The 18669-nt window shown below is 42.0% G+C and overlaps 1 protein-coding gene across 3 annotated transcripts; it reads left to right on the top strand.

Annotated features, from left to right (window-relative positions):
- Positions 1-599: 599 nt before the first annotated feature.
- On the top strand, positions 600-14756 carry LOC125011262 (SUN domain-containing ossification factor-like). Of its 3 annotated transcripts, none has more exons than XM_047590377.1 (24): positions 600-1276; positions 4363-4477; positions 5166-5285; positions 5584-5807; positions 6360-6479; positions 6567-6705; positions 6794-6911; positions 7019-7143; positions 7235-7302; positions 7405-7512; positions 7769-7874; positions 8285-8305; positions 8749-8804; positions 9418-9497; positions 9704-9763; positions 9862-9927; positions 10201-10291; positions 10645-11973; positions 12075-12162; positions 12772-12876; positions 13164-13324; positions 13593-13681; positions 13805-13845; positions 13936-14756. In XM_047590377.1, the coding sequence occupies exons 1-24, from the start codon at positions 1212-1214 to the stop codon at positions 14392-14394; spliced, it is 3954 nt and encodes a 1317-aa protein (XP_047446333.1). In that variant the 5' UTR covers positions 600-1211; the 3' UTR covers positions 14395-14756. The 3 variants fall into 3 exon arrangements, with proteins under 3 accessions (XP_047446333.1, XP_047446334.1, XP_047446332.1); XM_047590376.1 differs by having other exon boundaries at positions 601-1276; positions 6564-6705; XM_047590378.1 differs by lacking the exon at positions 8285-8305 and having other exon boundaries at positions 6564-6705.
- The last annotated feature ends 3913 nt before the right edge of the window (positions 14757-18669 follow it).

Below are 18669 nucleotides of genomic sequence, written 5' to 3' on the forward strand. Positions count from 1 at the left end.
TGCTCCTTGTCCTCTAAATCGGGGTGTATTTTTGTTTGAAGCTTTATTCCCCCTCCTTCAGGATAAGGTAGACTTATATTTGTCCCAAATACTATATTGTGCCACCAATTGAGATCAGGCTCGCATGCCCTGTGCAGCTCTAGTGAGACTATATAGTCCTACTCATGAGGAGAAGTCACCTTCAATTTTCCAGTTAACACAATGGCTCTTGTTCTCATGGGAGAAAGTGAGCTCCACATCATCTCTGGCTCTTATCACATGTTGCAGGGTTGAGGAGGGGCTCCCCCTAGTGCACGATATTTAAACGTGCATTTAACCGTCGACAAAGTGGTGATTGCGGGAAGTGAAGACGCACTGCCAAAACTCCACGCGGCGCACGTCATATCTGATTATTACAGCAATAAAGACACTTTGGTGTAAACGGATGAATTAAGAGTTCCGACTTGCCTATAATTCTTCTCCTTTCTTTCTTTTCATTTTTTTTTTTTTTTTTTTTTTTTTTTTTTTTTACAAACGCTGCACTAAAAATATAATATTGCCCCTCTTAGCAAGATAAGTCTCGCGATGGTATATATTTAAACGTCTTTTATAATTACCAAACTTTTTTTAAGGGACATTTTTATGTGTAGTTTTTGTAATCGAGCAGAATATAAAATACTTAATATAAATACGATATAAATACATTTATTCTAGTTAGATGTGACGAACAGCTGTTCGCCCACGTCACATCAAGGTGACTCGCGTCAGTGATATTTATAACAGAGACGGACTATTCTCGTCATATCAGTTCATCTTGAGTAGTAATTGACATAACTGGTAATCACTGAGGGTGCAACTATTCTCTCTCGCCTGTGGCGTTGAAATCCAGTCGATGGTTTAAATACTTGAGTTGAAGGATAGTTGAAGGAGTGCGAAAAAGTCGGTCGAGCCGGGGCCACAAAACGAGCGCACCCGACGCCCTCTCAGTTTGAACTGCGCAACAGCGTCGCTGCTTTCTGATTGGACGGTGGGACGCTGACTCGTGCTGACCGTGGGCAGCAGCAGCGGGCTAGCCTAGCATCACAATTTACTCTGAAACTGCCAGCGTCAGCCACGCTAACAGGAAACTGCGGGCTGTTTTATGCTCCCCCACAGCCGAGGAGGCCACTAACTAAAACGGATAAAAACGTTTCTATGAGTACGGCGAGAATGTCGGTCCCGGCCGGACAGGGATGAAGATGACGCCGCTGTTGTGGCGAAGTGTGTCAGTGTGGATATGTGTAGCTGTAGTCTGCTGGTAAGTTGATGTAGACGTGTCCCATTTAGTAATATTAAAGTTGTTGTTTTGGTACCAGAAACTGCTGTGCGAACTTCTAAACACACTGGCTGATGTTATCCATTGTTGAAATCAGTTCTAATGCGTCGGCTAGCTAGCCGGCTATGGTTGACATTACGTTGTGATGTGGCACCTGGATGACTTCTGACTTGTTGTCACTGTTGTTGTAAGTTAACACAAGTGGCTGACTAGCGACCTAGCTCGCTTTAAACAGGCTAACTGGCTGTTAGCTAATAATAAAGCTGTAAACCCGCATGTAACGTTATGTGGCCTCCCACCGTGGTTACCCAGTGAACTGGCACAGTTTGATCCAGTTATCACCGCATTAAGTTTGACATCTCAGGGTGACTATTGTAAAAACTAGTTCACGGGTATAAGTTTATTCTTCACGGAACAATGACAACACTCCTGGTTCCCAACACTCTGATATTATTGTACATCCTTGATTTGTGATTCACACGACCCACAACAAACCAGCGTTACACAGATCCCTCCTGGCTGGATTATAACGCTTTCACGTCAGTGACGTCCACCCTTTTGAGAGCCCGAGGTTATTATGTCTGTGTAAATCTGTCACACCACAGTAAAACCAGAGAGAGAGAGAGAGATTATGCTGAGTGAGCCGTGATGATAGAGGGGAGTACTCGACTGCTGTACTTCAGAGAGTGGGGAGGGGAGGGAAGGAGGCATATGATGTAATATTTCATTGAGATCTATGTCGGTAATGTTGGCAGGCCTGTTTTCACCTGCACTGCTTTTAGTGTCACTGTGAGCGATTGTGTGTTAGGCCCTGGCACAGTACGTGTAAGTATAAAGTAAGATGTCTGGCTCTAGTTTACATTGTTGAGGCTTTTTTTTTTTTTTTTCCATTCCAGGTATCTCAAAATCACCTGCTGGTTTCTCACCGTGGTCGGTCACATGTTGTTAACAGACACTGTATTTGTTTTCTTCTTCTCCCAAATAGCGATGGTGCAAATGTGATCATTTACGACCATATTTTGCCATATTTATCATGCGACCAGTTGTAATCATCCATTTCACCTGTTATGACTGTCGTGCTTTTTAAAATATTTTTATTTAGCTGATATGTGTTAACATACAGTACTATAATACATACGTCTAATTAGCCTAAGCAAGGCATTCATTCATTTTAACACATTTCAGAATCATTCGCTAGATTTTGTGATATTTATTAATGGCATAGAGGATTTTTTTTTTATGTTTTCAAGAGTTTTTATCCTAAAATCCTAAAATTCCACAATATCAGTTTATAGTGCTGCCTCAGATTCTCATTATTTAATTGCATAACATCATAAATATATATCGTATGGGTGATACCCCAATGTATGACACGTAATCTTATCAGGTTCAAGGTCACCTGTCAGATGTGTTTCCCAAGGGCAGTCTAATGAGAGTGGACACATGTACGTGACCTTTGCACCCGTGTGAGACGTGTTTTGTTTATTTCCTTTTTTTCACCCAATAGTCACTAATAGTTCTCCTTCACATCCAACCTACTCATTGAGATCTTTGTTTTCATTCTGGCTTTTTATTGTATTTATTTTATATTCTTAAAAAAAAAAGATGTAAAACTATATAGAGCATGTTAGGAATCACAAATTTATCATGTGGTATATGAAGACCACTGCACAACTGCTTCAGTTATTTGTCTGTAACCTAGTAGTTAATAATTTAGAGGACTTCCAAACCACTCTTGCTCTGTCAGGAGTCATGTTGTGGCTGCTGACGTTTAATTGAAACTCAAATGTACTGTTGTTCACCAAAGTGTTCATGACAGGTCCAGCCTCAATCAGCACAGCAGTCACACTAGCCAGGCCAGTGGCCAAGCAAAGTACCTGACCTGGAATCCAGAACAAAATCCAGATAATGGGATTGTTGACAAGTGACTGTTGGAGTATGGTCTTTGAGAACAGGAATGTGACAACACATATTTAAAGACCCGTTACTGCTAATTAACATAACTTCACCCTAGTAGAGACTTTTTCTTGCTTAACTTAAGCCAATAGAATTGCGGTGTTTAATACAAAGGATTGGGAAGTTGTCTGCAAGTGTTTTGACACCCTTGGCCAACTTGCTCAACATACTTTTACTCAGTTTTTGAAGTGAAGTACACATGACTCATATGTAGTCATGTGAGGTTTTGACTTCTCCTTTCCACCCAACTCACCTGCAGCTTTATCTGAAAGTTTTCTTGCTGTACATACTCTGTTTTCACGTTCACAGTTCCTCTTAAAAGTACTTAATGCTATTCTGAGCTGTGAAAATTCCAACCTCGAAGTATCTTGCTGTATTTAGCCCTCAGTGGCTTTGTAGGCGTCAATTAGCTTTGTTACTCAGACAGTTGGGGAGTGTTTCCACGAGGTTTGATTTCATTCTGTCATCAGCTGAGAATTTTGTGTCTGCCTGTTGAGTCAAGATGAAGTAGTATTTACACATATAAAGTTAAGTATTAAGTATCAGGGCACTAACATTCGAAGAATAGTTTCTTAGTTTCTTCTATTTTCTAGATTCTTCTATTTGCTTTGTCTCATACACTCCCTTTGGCTATGTTATTGGCACATAGGTGTCATTATACATTCTTTATTTTCACTTATAGTTTTGTACGTTTTCGATAAATGGGTAATAGATACAGCCTCACACAGGCAGTGGGCAAATATGAAAACATACCAGGACTTGTACATATTGCAGGTATTTTACATGTTTCTTTTTAAAGGTTCTACATTCAAGTTGCGCAATGTAGCACTTATTTGAGGTGTGTCTGATGACAACATTCCCTGGCTCTACACACAGATAAGATAAATAGTCCGGTTGGGGTACAGGCCACCTGGACCTTCTCGGTGCGTCACGCTGTGACAGTCTGCTCCATCTGTGACACACTTCTTTAATAATGAAATGTTCATGAATTCTCCACTTTCTTATGTTTTTGTATGTTTTTTTTCCCCCAGCTTTCCAGGACAGTTTATGTAACACCTTACAGACTGACTCAGTGGTGTTATGACATGTATTATTATCCCCTTCTCTCGTAGGTACCCTAGTTGCTATGTCGGTTGCACAGAATCGCACCAGGAGGCTCAGAGGTCTCTTCCCTCACAGGATGCCGGTTCAGAGGAAGAGTCAGGGGAAAAGCCTCATCAGACCAAGGTAGAGTCTTACGATTGTGCAACACTATACTACAGATTACCTCATGTCTCAGGTGATTCGCAGATGGGTTTAACGTATTTTTTATGAGCGTACACTTCAAATCAATATTTGGTGTGACCACCCTTTGCCTTCGAGATAGCATCAGTTCTTCTAGGCCATTAGGTTGTCCCAGACATCTAAACACAGATCCTCTGTTCATCTGATCCCAGACACATTCAGTGATGTTGAGATCAGGGCTCTGTGGGGGCCGTGCCATCACTTCCAGGACTTTTGGTTCTTCTTTGCACTGAAGATAGTTCTTAAAGATATTGCTTGTATGTCTGGGAGAATAAATTTGGTGAAATATCATACGTGTCCCTTATGGCACCGCATTATTGAAAAGCATCTGCTTCTATTTCTCAGAATTGAGGACACCATTAATACTGCAGAAATGACTGACTTTGATCAAGTGTACCTGTTAGAATTGGTGCCAGGCAAAGGGTAGTAAAACCAAACATAGGTTTTATCCAGACGTTTCTTTCCCACGCCCACTGTCAGGTTGACAGGCAGTTTCACAACAGTATGTGAATATCTGGACAGGCCGGAGATTATTATGCAATTTGTTCAGATTAGTTAAAAACGGAAAAATTTGTGATCAAAGTCTTGCTTTCATCAGTGTTGGTGATAAATCTGTGTGTGTGTGTGTTAGGTTGAGGACAGCTGGGTCTTACCTCCTCAGGCCTTATCTGAAAATGAGCTGCTGATAGAAGATGAGGAGCGAAAAGAGGAGCGAATAACACAAGAGGTGGACCAAAAGCAGAATGCTGAGGTACGGTATAGATGTAGCATCAGTGTATTTTAAAAATACTAAAAAGTGTTCTCTGCTGTGACATTTACATGCAGCATGTGTCTAATAATTTCAAAGATGTGTTTAATGTCGGATTTCTAGTGTTACGTTTTTCAGCCCAGAAGAAGTTATCATCTGCCTGTAACATAGAGTTCTTTATATTGATTGTTCCTTGACATTTGAAACTTTAAGTGTTTCGTTGACCAGTCCGGGTCCAGTTAATGGACCAGGCATTTCATTGTTTCACGCAGTAGTTCAAATGTCTCTGCTGATCCATCAGGCCTTTGAAACAGAGGAGCCCACTGTAGAAGCAGAGCTGGAGGCCGACAAGGGAATTTCAGAAGCCGCGGAAAGCTCAGAATATCAACATCCTGAAGCCTCCTTTGCTCAAGATCAGGACTCTGCCTCCCGCCTGCCTTCCCCTGACTCTGTATCTGACTTCTCTGCTCCCGAGAATAAAGATGACCCAAGCATATTTAACATTCAAGACAACACTCCAAAAAGGCAAGCTAAGTCACAATAGATTGAAGATACATTTTTAGTTCCCTGCGTCTAGTGTGTACCATATATATATATATATATATATATATATATATATATATATATATATATATATATGTATGTATATATATATATATGTATATGTGTATGTATATATATATATATATGTGTATGTATATATATATATATATATATATATGTATGTATATATTATATATGTATATGTGTATGTATATATATATATATATGTGTATGTATATATATATATATGTATATATATATATATATAATATGTGTATGTATATATATATATATATGTGTATGTATATATATATATATATGTATATGTATATGTATATATATATGTATATATATATGTATGTATATATATATGTATGTATATATATATGTATGTATATATATATGTATATGTATATATATATATATATATATATTTTCTTTTTTCAAAAAATATGATGTACATTTCTTGGGGTTATATCACTGTGCCTGCTAAGATGATAACTTTTTATGTTGCGTATTCTTGCTTCATTTCAGTGCTTGGGGTGATGCATCAGACGTAGCTGCTCCCGAGGTCATTGATTCTGACCTGCCTCCAGTTGACTGTGAACTCAGAGATGAAGACGAAAGCGAAGAAAACCCATATGACAATGATAGGCAAGTGCATTTAATCTCGTGAAGAATGTGGTTACGATCCAGTTTTAAAGAACTGACTCTCTTAAACGATTCGTGTCGCCACAGCAGCCCTCCAGTTGTCCTGGACAACATTTCCAACGCCCACACTGCAGGTACTAAAACCCTCACTGACCCTCCCCTGAGTGCTCCAGCTGGTCACGGCACCCGTCATCTGGAAGCCAACACATCACACATGCTCAAAGAGCAGGCAAGGACTCGGGATGTAACGTGAACTATTTTCCCCAGTCTGTCAGAGGAGGTGTCCCAGCTCTCATTTTACTCATTATCTTTGACAGGACTTGAGCTCCTCTGTGACCACAGACACAGATTCCGCTCCGAGCTGCAAAGACGCAGAGGACATCCCCACTTTTGATGAGTGGAAGCGGAAGATGATGGAAGTGGAGAAAAAGAAGAGTAAGATTACATCAATGAAGCCGGTGTTTCAAATCTGAAGATTTCGATTTTGTCAAACTTCAGAAATGCAATTTCGTCAACATAAATCTTTCTGTTGTTCTTCACAGCTCTGTCTACTCACACCTCTACCGACGGAGGTTCTCACACGGTGAAAAAGGTTCGGAAGAACTTCAATAACTATGCTTCGGTGGAGTGTGGAGCCAAGATACTTGGTGCTAACCCAGAGGCTAAGGTATGTTCTTTATTCCATGTAGCTGCTCATCCCGGTGGGCGCTGACACAGTGACAAGTTCTGATATTGGTTTGTTCGTTTGTTCCTTACAGAGCACCTCAGCTATACTAGAGGAGAACATGGACTTGTACATGTTAAACCCCTGTAGTAACAAAATCTGGTATGTATCATCAGCGCATCTCCTGCCTCTTACCTACCAATAAGACCAATTCTTTTTGCCTGCATGTGAAACTCCATGTCTCTGTTTTTGTCTCTTCCTCAGGTTCATTATTGAGCTCTGTGAGCCCATCCAGCTGAAACAGTTGGACATTGCGAATTTTGAGCTTTTCTCTTCCACTCCTAAAGACTTTCTCGTCTCCATTAGTGATAGGTATGGACTCCAGCTACTAAATTTACGTACAGTATGGTTGTGTTTAGCACTTTGAGTCAACCACCTTTACATTTTATCCTCTGGATGAAGCATTGGTCCAGTAACTGACTTAAATCTACAGTGAAGCTCCATGTCAAAGACTAGATTCGTCAGCACCGTAGCCCTGTTTATTCTCTTTTGAAATAATTATATTTCTTTTAACTAAACCATGTAACATCCGTGAACTTACTGTGTTTTTATAACGGAACTCCCTCAGATACCCAACAAATAAGTGGCAAAAGCTGGGAACGTTTCACGCCAGGGACGAACGCACAATCCAGAGCTTCCCCCTGGATGAAGATCTTTATGCTAAATATGTGAAGGTGAGCACACCGTTTGATTGTTATTTGGCAAACTACTTCAGTGTCATATCTCTCTGATAAAGTGCTACAGTTGTTCATATGCAATGAACCACTCTATGGAGTTCACTGCTGTAATCCTTCAGTGTAGCTAAAAGTAAATGTTCCATTTTAATTCCCTTGAATGGAAGTTTTGTCTCCTTCCGTACTTTCGTAGCACTCACAAGAGCACTCTGGCCTGTGAGTGACTCTTGTGAGACTTTTCTGTTGATGTCTCATGTTTATAAAGAGGCTGTACTCTTTCTGTCTCAGAGACACTGCTGCCATTTTGACTGAAGTAATCCAGATAAAACCAACGTGCTCTTTTTGGTCCTGTTTTGAATGCATGCTGATGTCTTAATTTTTCTCTCTTTTTCCTTTTTCCCTTGCTTCAGAGCTTCACCAAGTACATAAAGGTTAGCATGTCCTTCTTGTAGCGCTCTGCATTTGGGTGAACTGAATATTAAATGTGTATTTGGTGTGATCAGCGTTGACAGAATCAGATCTAACTCACCATGTTACTTGTTACTTCCATTATAAGACTGTTGAATATGCTCGTGTCATACATTGTAGATATTTGATAAGGCATGAAATAACCCCCGATCATTTAGATAATGACATACTTTGTCTGATTATGTAACTCGTCACATCCTGCCATGTTTCTTTCAGATTACTTAACACTGTGACTTACTGCCATGCAGTCAATCAGCGTCTCATTCCACCGTTTTGATTCTTCAACAAACGAAATCAACGCTTTGCTGTTTGATTGCTCCAAGTGCTGATTTGTGTGTTGATATGACACAGCGACATGTTTTCACCAAATTGTCTGAATGTTTTTTTTTTCTTTCCTATTTTTCAGGTGGAGCTGATCTCTCACTTTGGCTCGGAACACTTCTGTCCCCTTAGTCTCATGAGGTATGACAATGAAAGCTGATTAATAGGGAGGGAAAAGCTTTACTTTGAGGCAGTTTCATTTATTTGTGGATGAGCCTGACGTTTCCCTCCCCGCAAGTGTTTTGTGGAGGGAGTAAGGAGTTAATTGTGCTCCGTAAAGACCTGCCCGACCTGTCAATTCCCTTGAGTGGACTTTATGCAGTGATTGTAACTAATGGCTACATGGTCATATACGTCACCTGAGAGGAGGATTTGTCTTCAACAAAATGACTCAGATTTATTGTAGGACTTTACAATTACATGCAGAGACCAATGCTCTGGTCAGGCTAGACATACTTCTATTTTTAATTATCAGTGTGTATGATAACATTTTGCATATTGCATTAACTTCAGAATTAAGAATTCATGCATGTTATAGCACCTGTATTCCTCCTTATGCTAAATGTAAAGACAGATCTGTGGTTTATTGTAGTAGTTATTTAGGAAGTAAGTAGAACTGACTTTGTAATGCTGAGACTTAGGAGTGTTTCTAGGACCACCTTGTTAATGCGCAGCTATACAGATGCTGGATATAGACAGGTTGGTTTTCACATGCCTGTGGCCATGCAGTGATCCGGATTAACCTTTTTGTCAGGGTGTTCGGCACAAGCATGGTGGAAGAATACGAGAGTGCTGATCCAGCAGACAGACCGGATGATCAGGACGACGACTTGGGTGAGAACTGAGTACATAGTATTTTCAGCAGCTAAATACAGTTTGGTTTGTTGATTTTTCTCCCTATCCTTATCTGCCTCTTGAGTAAGCAACCTGTTAACGGACAATGGATAATATGATAAATGTGTAAAAGTGTTATTTAATCAGGTGTTTGTCAAGAGGCGCGTGTGATCTTGTTTAGTTTGAATGCGTTAATATTTCTACAGATTATCCCGGATATGCACCAGGTGAAGTCAAATCCAAGAACCTGATTGGATCAGCAAAAGGTAAGCCTGGCTTAGTATTTTTATGCTGTCAAGAGCAGAGCATTTACATCTGACACGATTTCATTAACTTGTGACGGCTCTTTTCATTTTCTCTTCAGATGCCATTTTAAACATGGTTAATAACATTGCTGTCAATGTTCTTGGGGGAGGCCCGGGGATGGAAGGTACGGACAACACTACGTATTTACTTTCTAACAGACATGGTACAGAAACAATGTAACTGTATCTGTGCTCTCACTCCATATAACAAATGGTCCAATGCAAAACATGGTAAAAATATACCAGTGTTAGTGCTACAAGTTAGTGTTTGGTAATTATATTTTCAAGGCTACATCCAAAAAGTACATTTTTTAAAATTTAGATTTTAGGTTGATCCCAACTAAAATCTTTTTCCATCTGTGCGTCTACTCATAATAATTCTTATCTGTGCTTTCAAGGAAACATTTCATCCCAAGAAGTGAACGTGACCGAGTCTTCACAAGTGCTTGAAACCACCACTGAAACTACCACTGCAGACCTTAATACACTGTGAGTACACGTCAGAGCCTTTTCAAAGAACATTTCACCATTTTAGCATTGTACCTGATTTGTGTACACATAATAGCAGCTGATGTAGCTCTGAGCTGCTAACCTCAAGCAGAGATAAGAAGTGACAGCAGTATTTTGTGTGTTTGCAAATGTCACAACAACTGGTGCGTATTTTAACATGTGCAATCTATAATATATTCTAATATTGATGCATTTAAAGTTTACACTAAATATACTGGTACTGGTTTTCTGGTGTCTGTGTAAAGTTGCTCGTTAATGTGGGTTTTCAAAAGTGTCTTTTGTTCTGTCACTGTGTCTGATGTGTACAACATTTCCATTGTCGCTGTCTCTAGTCCTGATGCTGAAGATGTGCAGATTTCACCAGACCTTGATAGCCCTGTAACTGTGGCCCCCTCTTCAGAGACCTTTGTGCCAGAGGCCACTGCCTCACCTGATAGTAGCGATCAAGAGCTCCCCCCAGTGGAGGAAAAAATAGTGACACCCTTAGGAAAAGATGAAGACGAGGATATCGGCTCTACAGTCACTCTTTTGGACAAAGAGGAGGAGCTGGAAGAAGACAAAGAGAAAAGGGAGCACGATAAACGGCAAGGAGAAAGCCGAGTTTACTGTGCTTTAGAGTCTTCACTTTCCTCTTCGTGCTGTTGTGCAGCCTCCTTCCAGGAGTATAGCCACCGGCAGTGTTCAGCCTTTTTGTCCAAAACGCGGAAATGCGAAACGGCCCAAAAGCAAACGATCCCTACCATCCAGACACCCGCTTGGCAACCTCCTCTGCTCCCTTCTGCCTGCCCTGGGCCCCAGCATCACAATAGAGAGGTACAACAGCCGCATGAAAAAGAACAAGCTGCTGAGCGGGAGCCAGAGAGCGAAGCTGTCGCACCAGAAGCACCACAGCCTCTGGGGAACGCAGCGGAATCCAGACACGAAGCTCCACTGCTGGAGCCCAGTCGAACCGTGAACCTCCCCAACCCCGCTATCACCGATTCATCCTCTGCTAAACCCACCCCTGTTGTGGAGATGCCACAGCTGTCTTCTGGGGAGCCAGCAAAGGAGCCGGGGCCAGTAAAGAGCCAGGATGTGCTGGTTGAAGAGAAGCACAGCGAGCCTTCAGCCTCTCTCAGTAGCTCCATCCATGTAAAACCCAGTGTCAGCGCCACCGTGGACAAGGCTTCAGCCCCACCAACAGAGGAGAAGCCTAGCGTCGATGCCTCTAAAGTAGAAATAAATGCTGTCACCCAGACTAAAGATGAGACAGACCTGTCTCCAGTTCCCCATCCCACCACCTTCCCTTATATGGAACAACCCGAGCCTCAAGTTGTGCCTGAAAGCGGCTCATCTGAAGCGTCCCACCCTGCTCCTGACGCCGTCACAGAACCTGAGCCCTCTGAAAGCAACGTCGTCGTAGATAATAAAACGGAGGACCTCGCAGAAGACGTATCTTCCGGGGGCAACGGTCGCCCCACCGCTCCGACGCCTTCTTCGCCGACCTTACCGTCCCTCTCAGACATCTACGCGGAGCCCCCTAACGGCACGGAGCAGAACGGGAACCCGGTGCACGGCTCCAGCCAGAAAGAGTCCGTGTTCATGAGGCTCAACAACCGCATCAAGGCCCTGGAGATGAACATGTCGCTCAGCGGGCGCTACCTCGAGCAGCTCAGCCAGAGGTGAGGGAACACCTGCACACAAACAATGGAACGAACAGGTTTTTTTATTTATGAGCCGAGGTTCGGGTGACTTTAAGACTTGTGCTGTCTTTTAACTGAAGGTATCGAAAGCAAATGGAGGAGATGCAGAAAGCTTTCAACAAAACCATCATTAAACTCCAGAACACATCTAGAATTGCAGAGGAGCAGGTGAGTGGCATTTACCCTGAAGAATTATTAGAATTAGAATTATTTCCAGATGTTTTTCTAAATTTCTCTCACTGGGCTAAATAAAGTATATCTGATTTAGCCTGAATGCTAAAGGAATTGGAGCTGACGCTTCCATGTTTCAGGTGTTTTTTTCCAAAAGCTTTCTACTTAGCATTCAGGCTACGCTAATATATTTTCACTGGCAAAGGCTTAGACACTAGCACGTAATGTGAAATAATTGCTCGTACTGACAAACCCACAGAGAATTGTAGTCGTTCCTCTCGACTCGAAGTGGGATTTTACCGTCTCGTAGCTCATTGTTTTGTTGTAACTGCACACAGCTTTACGATCGGTCTCCAAGGCTAAAACGAGAGCGACTATTGGACTATTCATTAGGGGGGCAGAAACACAACTCCTCCTGCATACTGATGTTGCTCCGTATCAGCAAGACGCAAAACTGTTTGACTTTGCGTTCATCCATAATACATTTCCGGCTTGTTGCGTTGCCCCAAGTGGCCAAAATAAAAACCATAATACTTCAACGTGCCATTTCAGCGACGCGAGTCAGCGCAGTTGGTTGCTGAATTTGTTGTCCTTTTACTCCCGCAGGACCAACGTCAGACTGAATCCATTCAGTTGCTGCAGGGCCAGCTGGAGAATGTGACTCAGCTGGTTCTCAACCTGTCTGTAAGAGTCAGCCAGCTGCAGAACGAGGTAGATACAACCCTCCAGGCACAGAGCCTTCATCTGTAATCAGTGTTATTTCAGCCCCAACTGAGTCAATTTAGTCTTTTCCCAGGACCAAGTCATTAGGGTGGACTGGTACTATTCCCCACAAGGTTCTGATGTTTACAGAAAATATGGTACAAAAGGATTCACTATCAAATGTGGTTCTTATTGTGTTCTTGTTTTTGTGCAGTGTATCTCTACCCCCCTCTTTGTCTCATCAGATGCTGCTGCTGTTCCACTAATAACCCTGTAATCAATGCTCTGTTCTCTAGGTGTCAGAAAGGCAGAATTACCTGCTGCTGTCCCTTGTGTTGTGTTTGTGCCTCGGCCTTCTGCTGTGTGCCAACCACTGCCGCATCTCCGCTGTTCCCCAAACCGCAGAACCGGAGCCACCCCTCCCCAAGAGCCACCCCTCCTCCTACGGCCCCGAAAGGTAGAAATACAAGCGCACGGTTACGCATTCAGATTTATTCACGACAAAGAGTGGAAACTGTTATAAAAGTTAGAGTGGAAACAGATTTGAAATGGGCTGATTGCTGCCAATGGGCAGAGGTTACGGTGCCCATTAAGCCAGTTTATTGGCGTAATTACTCGACGTGAACATGGCAACTGAAGTGATCACACGTCAGTGACTGATGTCCTAATAAACATGCTGCACGCTATCGTTCCCCTCAACTATTACTGCTCTGTTGCCTTAATAGGCAGTTCTCCTGTGATGAGACGGGCTTGAAGAGGAGTGCATCCTATCCACTCATCCACTCTGAGTCATTCCAATTAGCCACCACTGAAGGTAAGGTTTGAGTCATTATATTTGTACTGTTCAGTGGTTTCTTTTCTCGTATGTTTTGAATAACCAACCTGAGAAGAATCAAACCACCTCTTGATAGTAATGGTCCCCATCCTTGTGTGACAGGCCCAGAGGAGACACAGAGTCTTTGTCCAGCAAACAGAAAGGTGTGTACAGTATGAGTGGAAAGCAAAAGTGTGAAATGCTCGTAGGTTATAACATGACATTAAAACGGATCTTTTTTTCCCCGCCTACAGAGGAGACGTCGTAAGATAAAACCCATGGATAACGTGGAGACTCTGAAACCCTCTTTCCACGGTCCTCTAGAACTGTGTAATGGAGCTGCTGTGCATAACGGCGTGCCCGTCACCACGAACCCCATACCCTACACAAAGAGGTTTCTGCAACCTCCCTTTAGAGACTCTCCGTCCGAGGGCAGCTCGGAGGCATCTTCTCATTCAGATGACCCGTCTTTCTGCGGCATCACCACAGCCTGCTCTCGAATCTGCGACGGCCTCCCTCCGCCCAAGACGCGGGCGGAGAAGCGGGCGCTGAGACGCAGGCGTCCCAAGCCCAGCTGCGCCGTGGTGGATTTGCTTCACGCTCCTCGGAGGGACAAGGACGAGCCGTCGCCGATTTCTACCATAGAGGACATCATAAACAGGAAAACGGAGCAAAGATCTGGGGCATTTGTGACGCTCTCAGGTTCTGTCTAACTTAAGAAGAGACACAAAAAAAACACAAACTCCACTTAGTGACCGCTAAACTCTTTTACAAAGAGGATGGTTGTTCATTTCTTTAGCCAGAGGCAGCTTCCAGCTTCAACGAGAGACAATCCTTCGTTTTTACTCTTCATTTTGTTTTCTGTTCTGTGTTCATCTCTTTTCAGACTATCCTGTTTGTTTCTTTAAATCAAAGAAATGTCTTCCCAGCTTTCCATTAAAGCTTTTCTCTTTCTCTTGTGAAGCCTGTCACCGTCCACTCTGAAAAATCTAAACTTCAAAACATACGTCTGTCTACGTTTTCTGTCTGCATTTCTTCAGACCTTTAAATAAACCTGCCAGATAATTTAACAGCACGTTAGCTGGAGTCAATTTGACTTTCAAAATAAGAGCATTTAAATATTTAGTAACATTAATTTGGGGTCTAAAGAACACACCTAATGACAAAAAGTTGGATATTTTCCATTAGAGTGTAAAAAATACAGATATAATGTCTCACCGTGAATGAAGGATTGAACCAAAGAAATTACCTATGAATGTGACGTGTAAAAAGAATTTCTGCTTCTTCCCTCAGTGTTCAGGTGTGTCCTAGCTATGTAATGCTAGTCTTTCCCCCTAATTCACTGCATTCACTGTGGACTAGTCTGAAGTGTTATTGTTTGGTGTAAAGTTAAACTCCTGGAACAGTGAAGTTTATGCCCGCCCCTCCATTTGCTACATTAGGATCGAGCTTAATTCGCAATCGAAGTGGGGCTGCATGTGTTATTAAGAGAAAATGAAAATTAATGGCCGGGATGGATTTGAGCTCCGAGCTCCTCAGAGATGGAAGCGTCCACTTCACTGAAGCACTTTGAGTAGGTCAATGAGTTCCTTTTTGTGTAGTAGTGAGTAGTGATGCTCTGATGCTCAGCCTAAGCCCTGAGGGCTGGAGGAGAATAACTCACTGACAGAATGTCCCATCAAAACGTAACTCTTAACAACTTGTGATTGTTGACATCGTTTGCATGTGTGCTTTTACAGTTCTGTGTATAGTTAAATGCCACGTCCATTAGCTTTAATTTACAGCGATAGGAGCGTCGTGGCTGATTACAGTAGGAGGTGTGGTGCTAACACAGGACACGACAAGGTCGACAGTATTAAGAATAGGCAGGTGTTTTATGTCGGGTCGCAGGAGGTGGCGTGACTTATTTAATGTGGCGCTGACATTTAGACATCTTTTATGTGTTTGGCTGGGTGATTTTGCACTGATTCTCCACATCAGTGAATCACTGCAACCTTTAAAAAGGCGATAATGCTTTACAGATGAAACTCTAGATGCAGTTAATGGAGCTGAGAGAAGGCACCACACACACACACACACATGCAGGTACAGTTTACATGTTTCAACACCAACATATACTTTGTTATTTTCACTGTCAAATTATATTCACGTGTGCAGTGAATGTGAGCTTAAAGTGCAGATTCTCAGCTTTAATTGGAGGGTGGTCGCATCCAAATGGAAGGAAAGGGGCAGGAATTTCAGCCATTTTCCAAAATGCAATTGCACAAATCGACAAAATCATAAATAACATGTTAATTTTTAAATATCTTTGTCCCCAAACCTTTGCACATAATGACAGCCTTAAGAATCTGAATTCTAATGTCACATTTGGGATCAGCACCAGGCCTGAAAATGTTGGACTGCTTAATTTCATATCTTTCAAAATACAGCTCAGATCTTTTTGCTAAAGGGTGCCCAAACGCACTCTAAATTAATCTTACTACAACTCTCTTCTAAAAGCTTCTCCACACTAGGGTCGTGGGGGACGCCGGAGTCCCAGTTGTCTGTTACTACAACTCAATAGAGCTAAATAAAAACACACTCATGGACACAGGTGCACATGTACACTACTCAGGTTATTCAGGTATAAGGCAGTGGTGTTGATTAAAAAATGCAACAACTTCCTAAACGTATTGAAACCGTAATAGGAGACTGCATCACAGTGACCTACCTTACATAAGCAATAATCTGCCTTGTCCAGCAGGGGGCAGTGTAGTCTTTGATTAAACCGACTGCATTATTTTAGCTCCACCGTGGCCATCATCTTCCATGTGATGAGTCATCACTCAGGATGGAAGTAAATTAGTCCGTGGGCTCCACCATGCCAGCTCGTTTGCTTCTCCCACTACAAAGCCAGTGAAACTACCTTCCTTCTTCTTGTGTTTTCTCCTCAACTCTACTTGTACTGTACTGTGATTTGATTCTGAAAATGTGGATCTTTTGATGTGAAGCCACAGCCAAAAAGCATTCCGCATATGGCTCCAGCTGTGTTTTCAAGTCGAAAAACTGGATTATGTGCTTTGCTGGCTGCGCTCGGGCACGGTCAGAGCAGTGGTGGCTGTGAGAAATTAGGTTAAAACCTCTTTATTCATCTGACCTGGTTGGGTAGCAGGAGCCTTTCAGAGATAAGCGTGCCTGATGCTCTTTTTCTCTCTCCTTCATTCTGCTAACAAAATTCCTAGTTCTCTCTTTGCCCTGCCTCGTCCCAAAGATTATCTGTAAATGCAGGGCTGCAATCCTCTTTTCCCAGCACTATGTTTTTATCCCAAGTCTATTATGGAAGGAGTGTTCTCAGTTTGCTGATGTATGTGCACAGTGTGCTTTTATTCCGGCGCACAGGTGTCTGCTCGGCGCTTACTGCTGGAAGAAATCAAGTCCTCCTGGTTGCTGAAATCATTTCCACACTAATAGCGAAATAATTTAAAATTTCAGAAGTGTTCCACCATTTTTAATGATGGTGGGTCGACTGGTCACAAGCAGTACCATACAACATCATACAACATAGGTGTTCAGCAGGGGGTCTGCGACCTTCAGGGGGTCCGCAGAGGAACTGTAGGGGGGGTTGTATCTGTGGTTGATTAGACATTTTATTTACACACACACACACACACACACATATATATATATATATATATATATATATATATATACATATATATATATATATATATATATATATATATATATATATATATATATATATATATATATACACACATATATACATATATATATATATATACACATATATACACATATATACATATATATATAATTTCCCCATATTTTTTTTTTTTTTTAAAATACACATTAACATGAATTCAGCCCTTTACTCTTTCGGCACACCATTTCACACAGCGCCACCTGTCAATCTAAGCTTCCTGGACCCAGTAGGCCCCGCCCCTATCACTATTGAGCCAACCAGCTTGTTGAGTCCCCAGGTGAAATCCAGAAGCACTCTGCAATATTATATATATACAGATATATGTATGTTTATGTTGCACAGCCACCCTACTGTTGCACATTTGAAAATGGGTGAGTATTTGAACCGGTGTATTATTTGAATAGTTTAATACTGAATGCAAAATGATAATAATAATGTATATTTATAAATAGCACTAGTTTAATATATTACATATATAGTAGGTAGGGGGGCCCTACTTAATCTCTCCATCAGTTTTGGGACCTCGGGCCGAAACACGTTGAAGACCCCTGCCACACAACCGTTGTCAGTCTTTAACTTCTGATTGAACTCCAGTTCATCCTGTTATTACTCTGTTGTTATTGTTCTCTTATTTCCTCCAGCCATTAATTGCACGTGTTCACACCATGGACCGAATACTACAGATGGACACCAGGACCCCTCACCCCAAGCAGTGAGACAAACAATTCCAGCTTCTGATAGAAAGTGACGTCAACTTTTTTTGTCGCTCCTCTGACAAGGTGTTTTATATTCACCCACTTTTACAGTTGTCGTGAAGGAGGAAATGAGCTACAGTGTAGTCAGTGCCAGGTTTTAGTCATTTGTAAAGCGTCCGTGTGGATTGAGTCAGTTCCTCAGTCGTTATAGAGAAAAATAATCTCCGTTGAAGCCTTATCTCGTTTTGGGCTCTGAGACTAAAATCAACTGTGTGAAAGAAAATCACACAGTGGTTAAATGTAGCTGTGAAACAGCCCAAATGAGAAAATAACTCACGCACTAATATGCTGTTTGTGTGTGGCTGGGGGAGAGAAATGCATGTTAACCTGAGGTGTAAGCACTGACTGGAATTCGATCAGACAACTTGTGGTTTTGTTCACCAGTGTGAACAATCGCAGACACATACTCACAATTTCAAGTTGTGAAATTGTGCAGTTTTTGATGTGACATAAACAGAAATTCATGGCGAAGTCTAACGTGAGTGCGCTTTATGTCGTGAGACTGAGCCGGCCATCATCTAAGGGACGCG

The sequence above is a fragment of the Mugil cephalus genome, chromosome 7, assembly GCF_022458985.1.
Source record: "Mugil cephalus isolate CIBA_MC_2020 chromosome 7, CIBA_Mcephalus_1.1, whole genome shotgun sequence".
Classification (NCBI taxonomy): domain Eukaryota; kingdom Metazoa; phylum Chordata; class Actinopteri; order Mugiliformes; family Mugilidae; genus Mugil; species Mugil cephalus.

What these genes read in the sequence shown, in the direction of transcription:
- LOC125011262 (XM_047590376.1), top strand. Translation starts at nt 1,212, where the DNA reads ATGAAGATGACGCCGCTGTTGTGGCGAAGTGTGTCAGTGTGGATATGT. An exon ending in GTGCTAACCCAGAGGCTAAG is followed by an intron (nt 7,144 to 7,234) that starts GTATGTTCTTTA and finishes TGTTCCTTACAG; the next exon opens with AGCACCTCAGCTATACTAGA. An exon ending in GGGAGGCCCGGGGATGGAAG is followed by an intron (nt 9,928 to 10,200) that starts GTACGGACAACA and finishes TGTGCTTTCAAG; the next exon opens with GAAACATTTCATCCCAAGAA.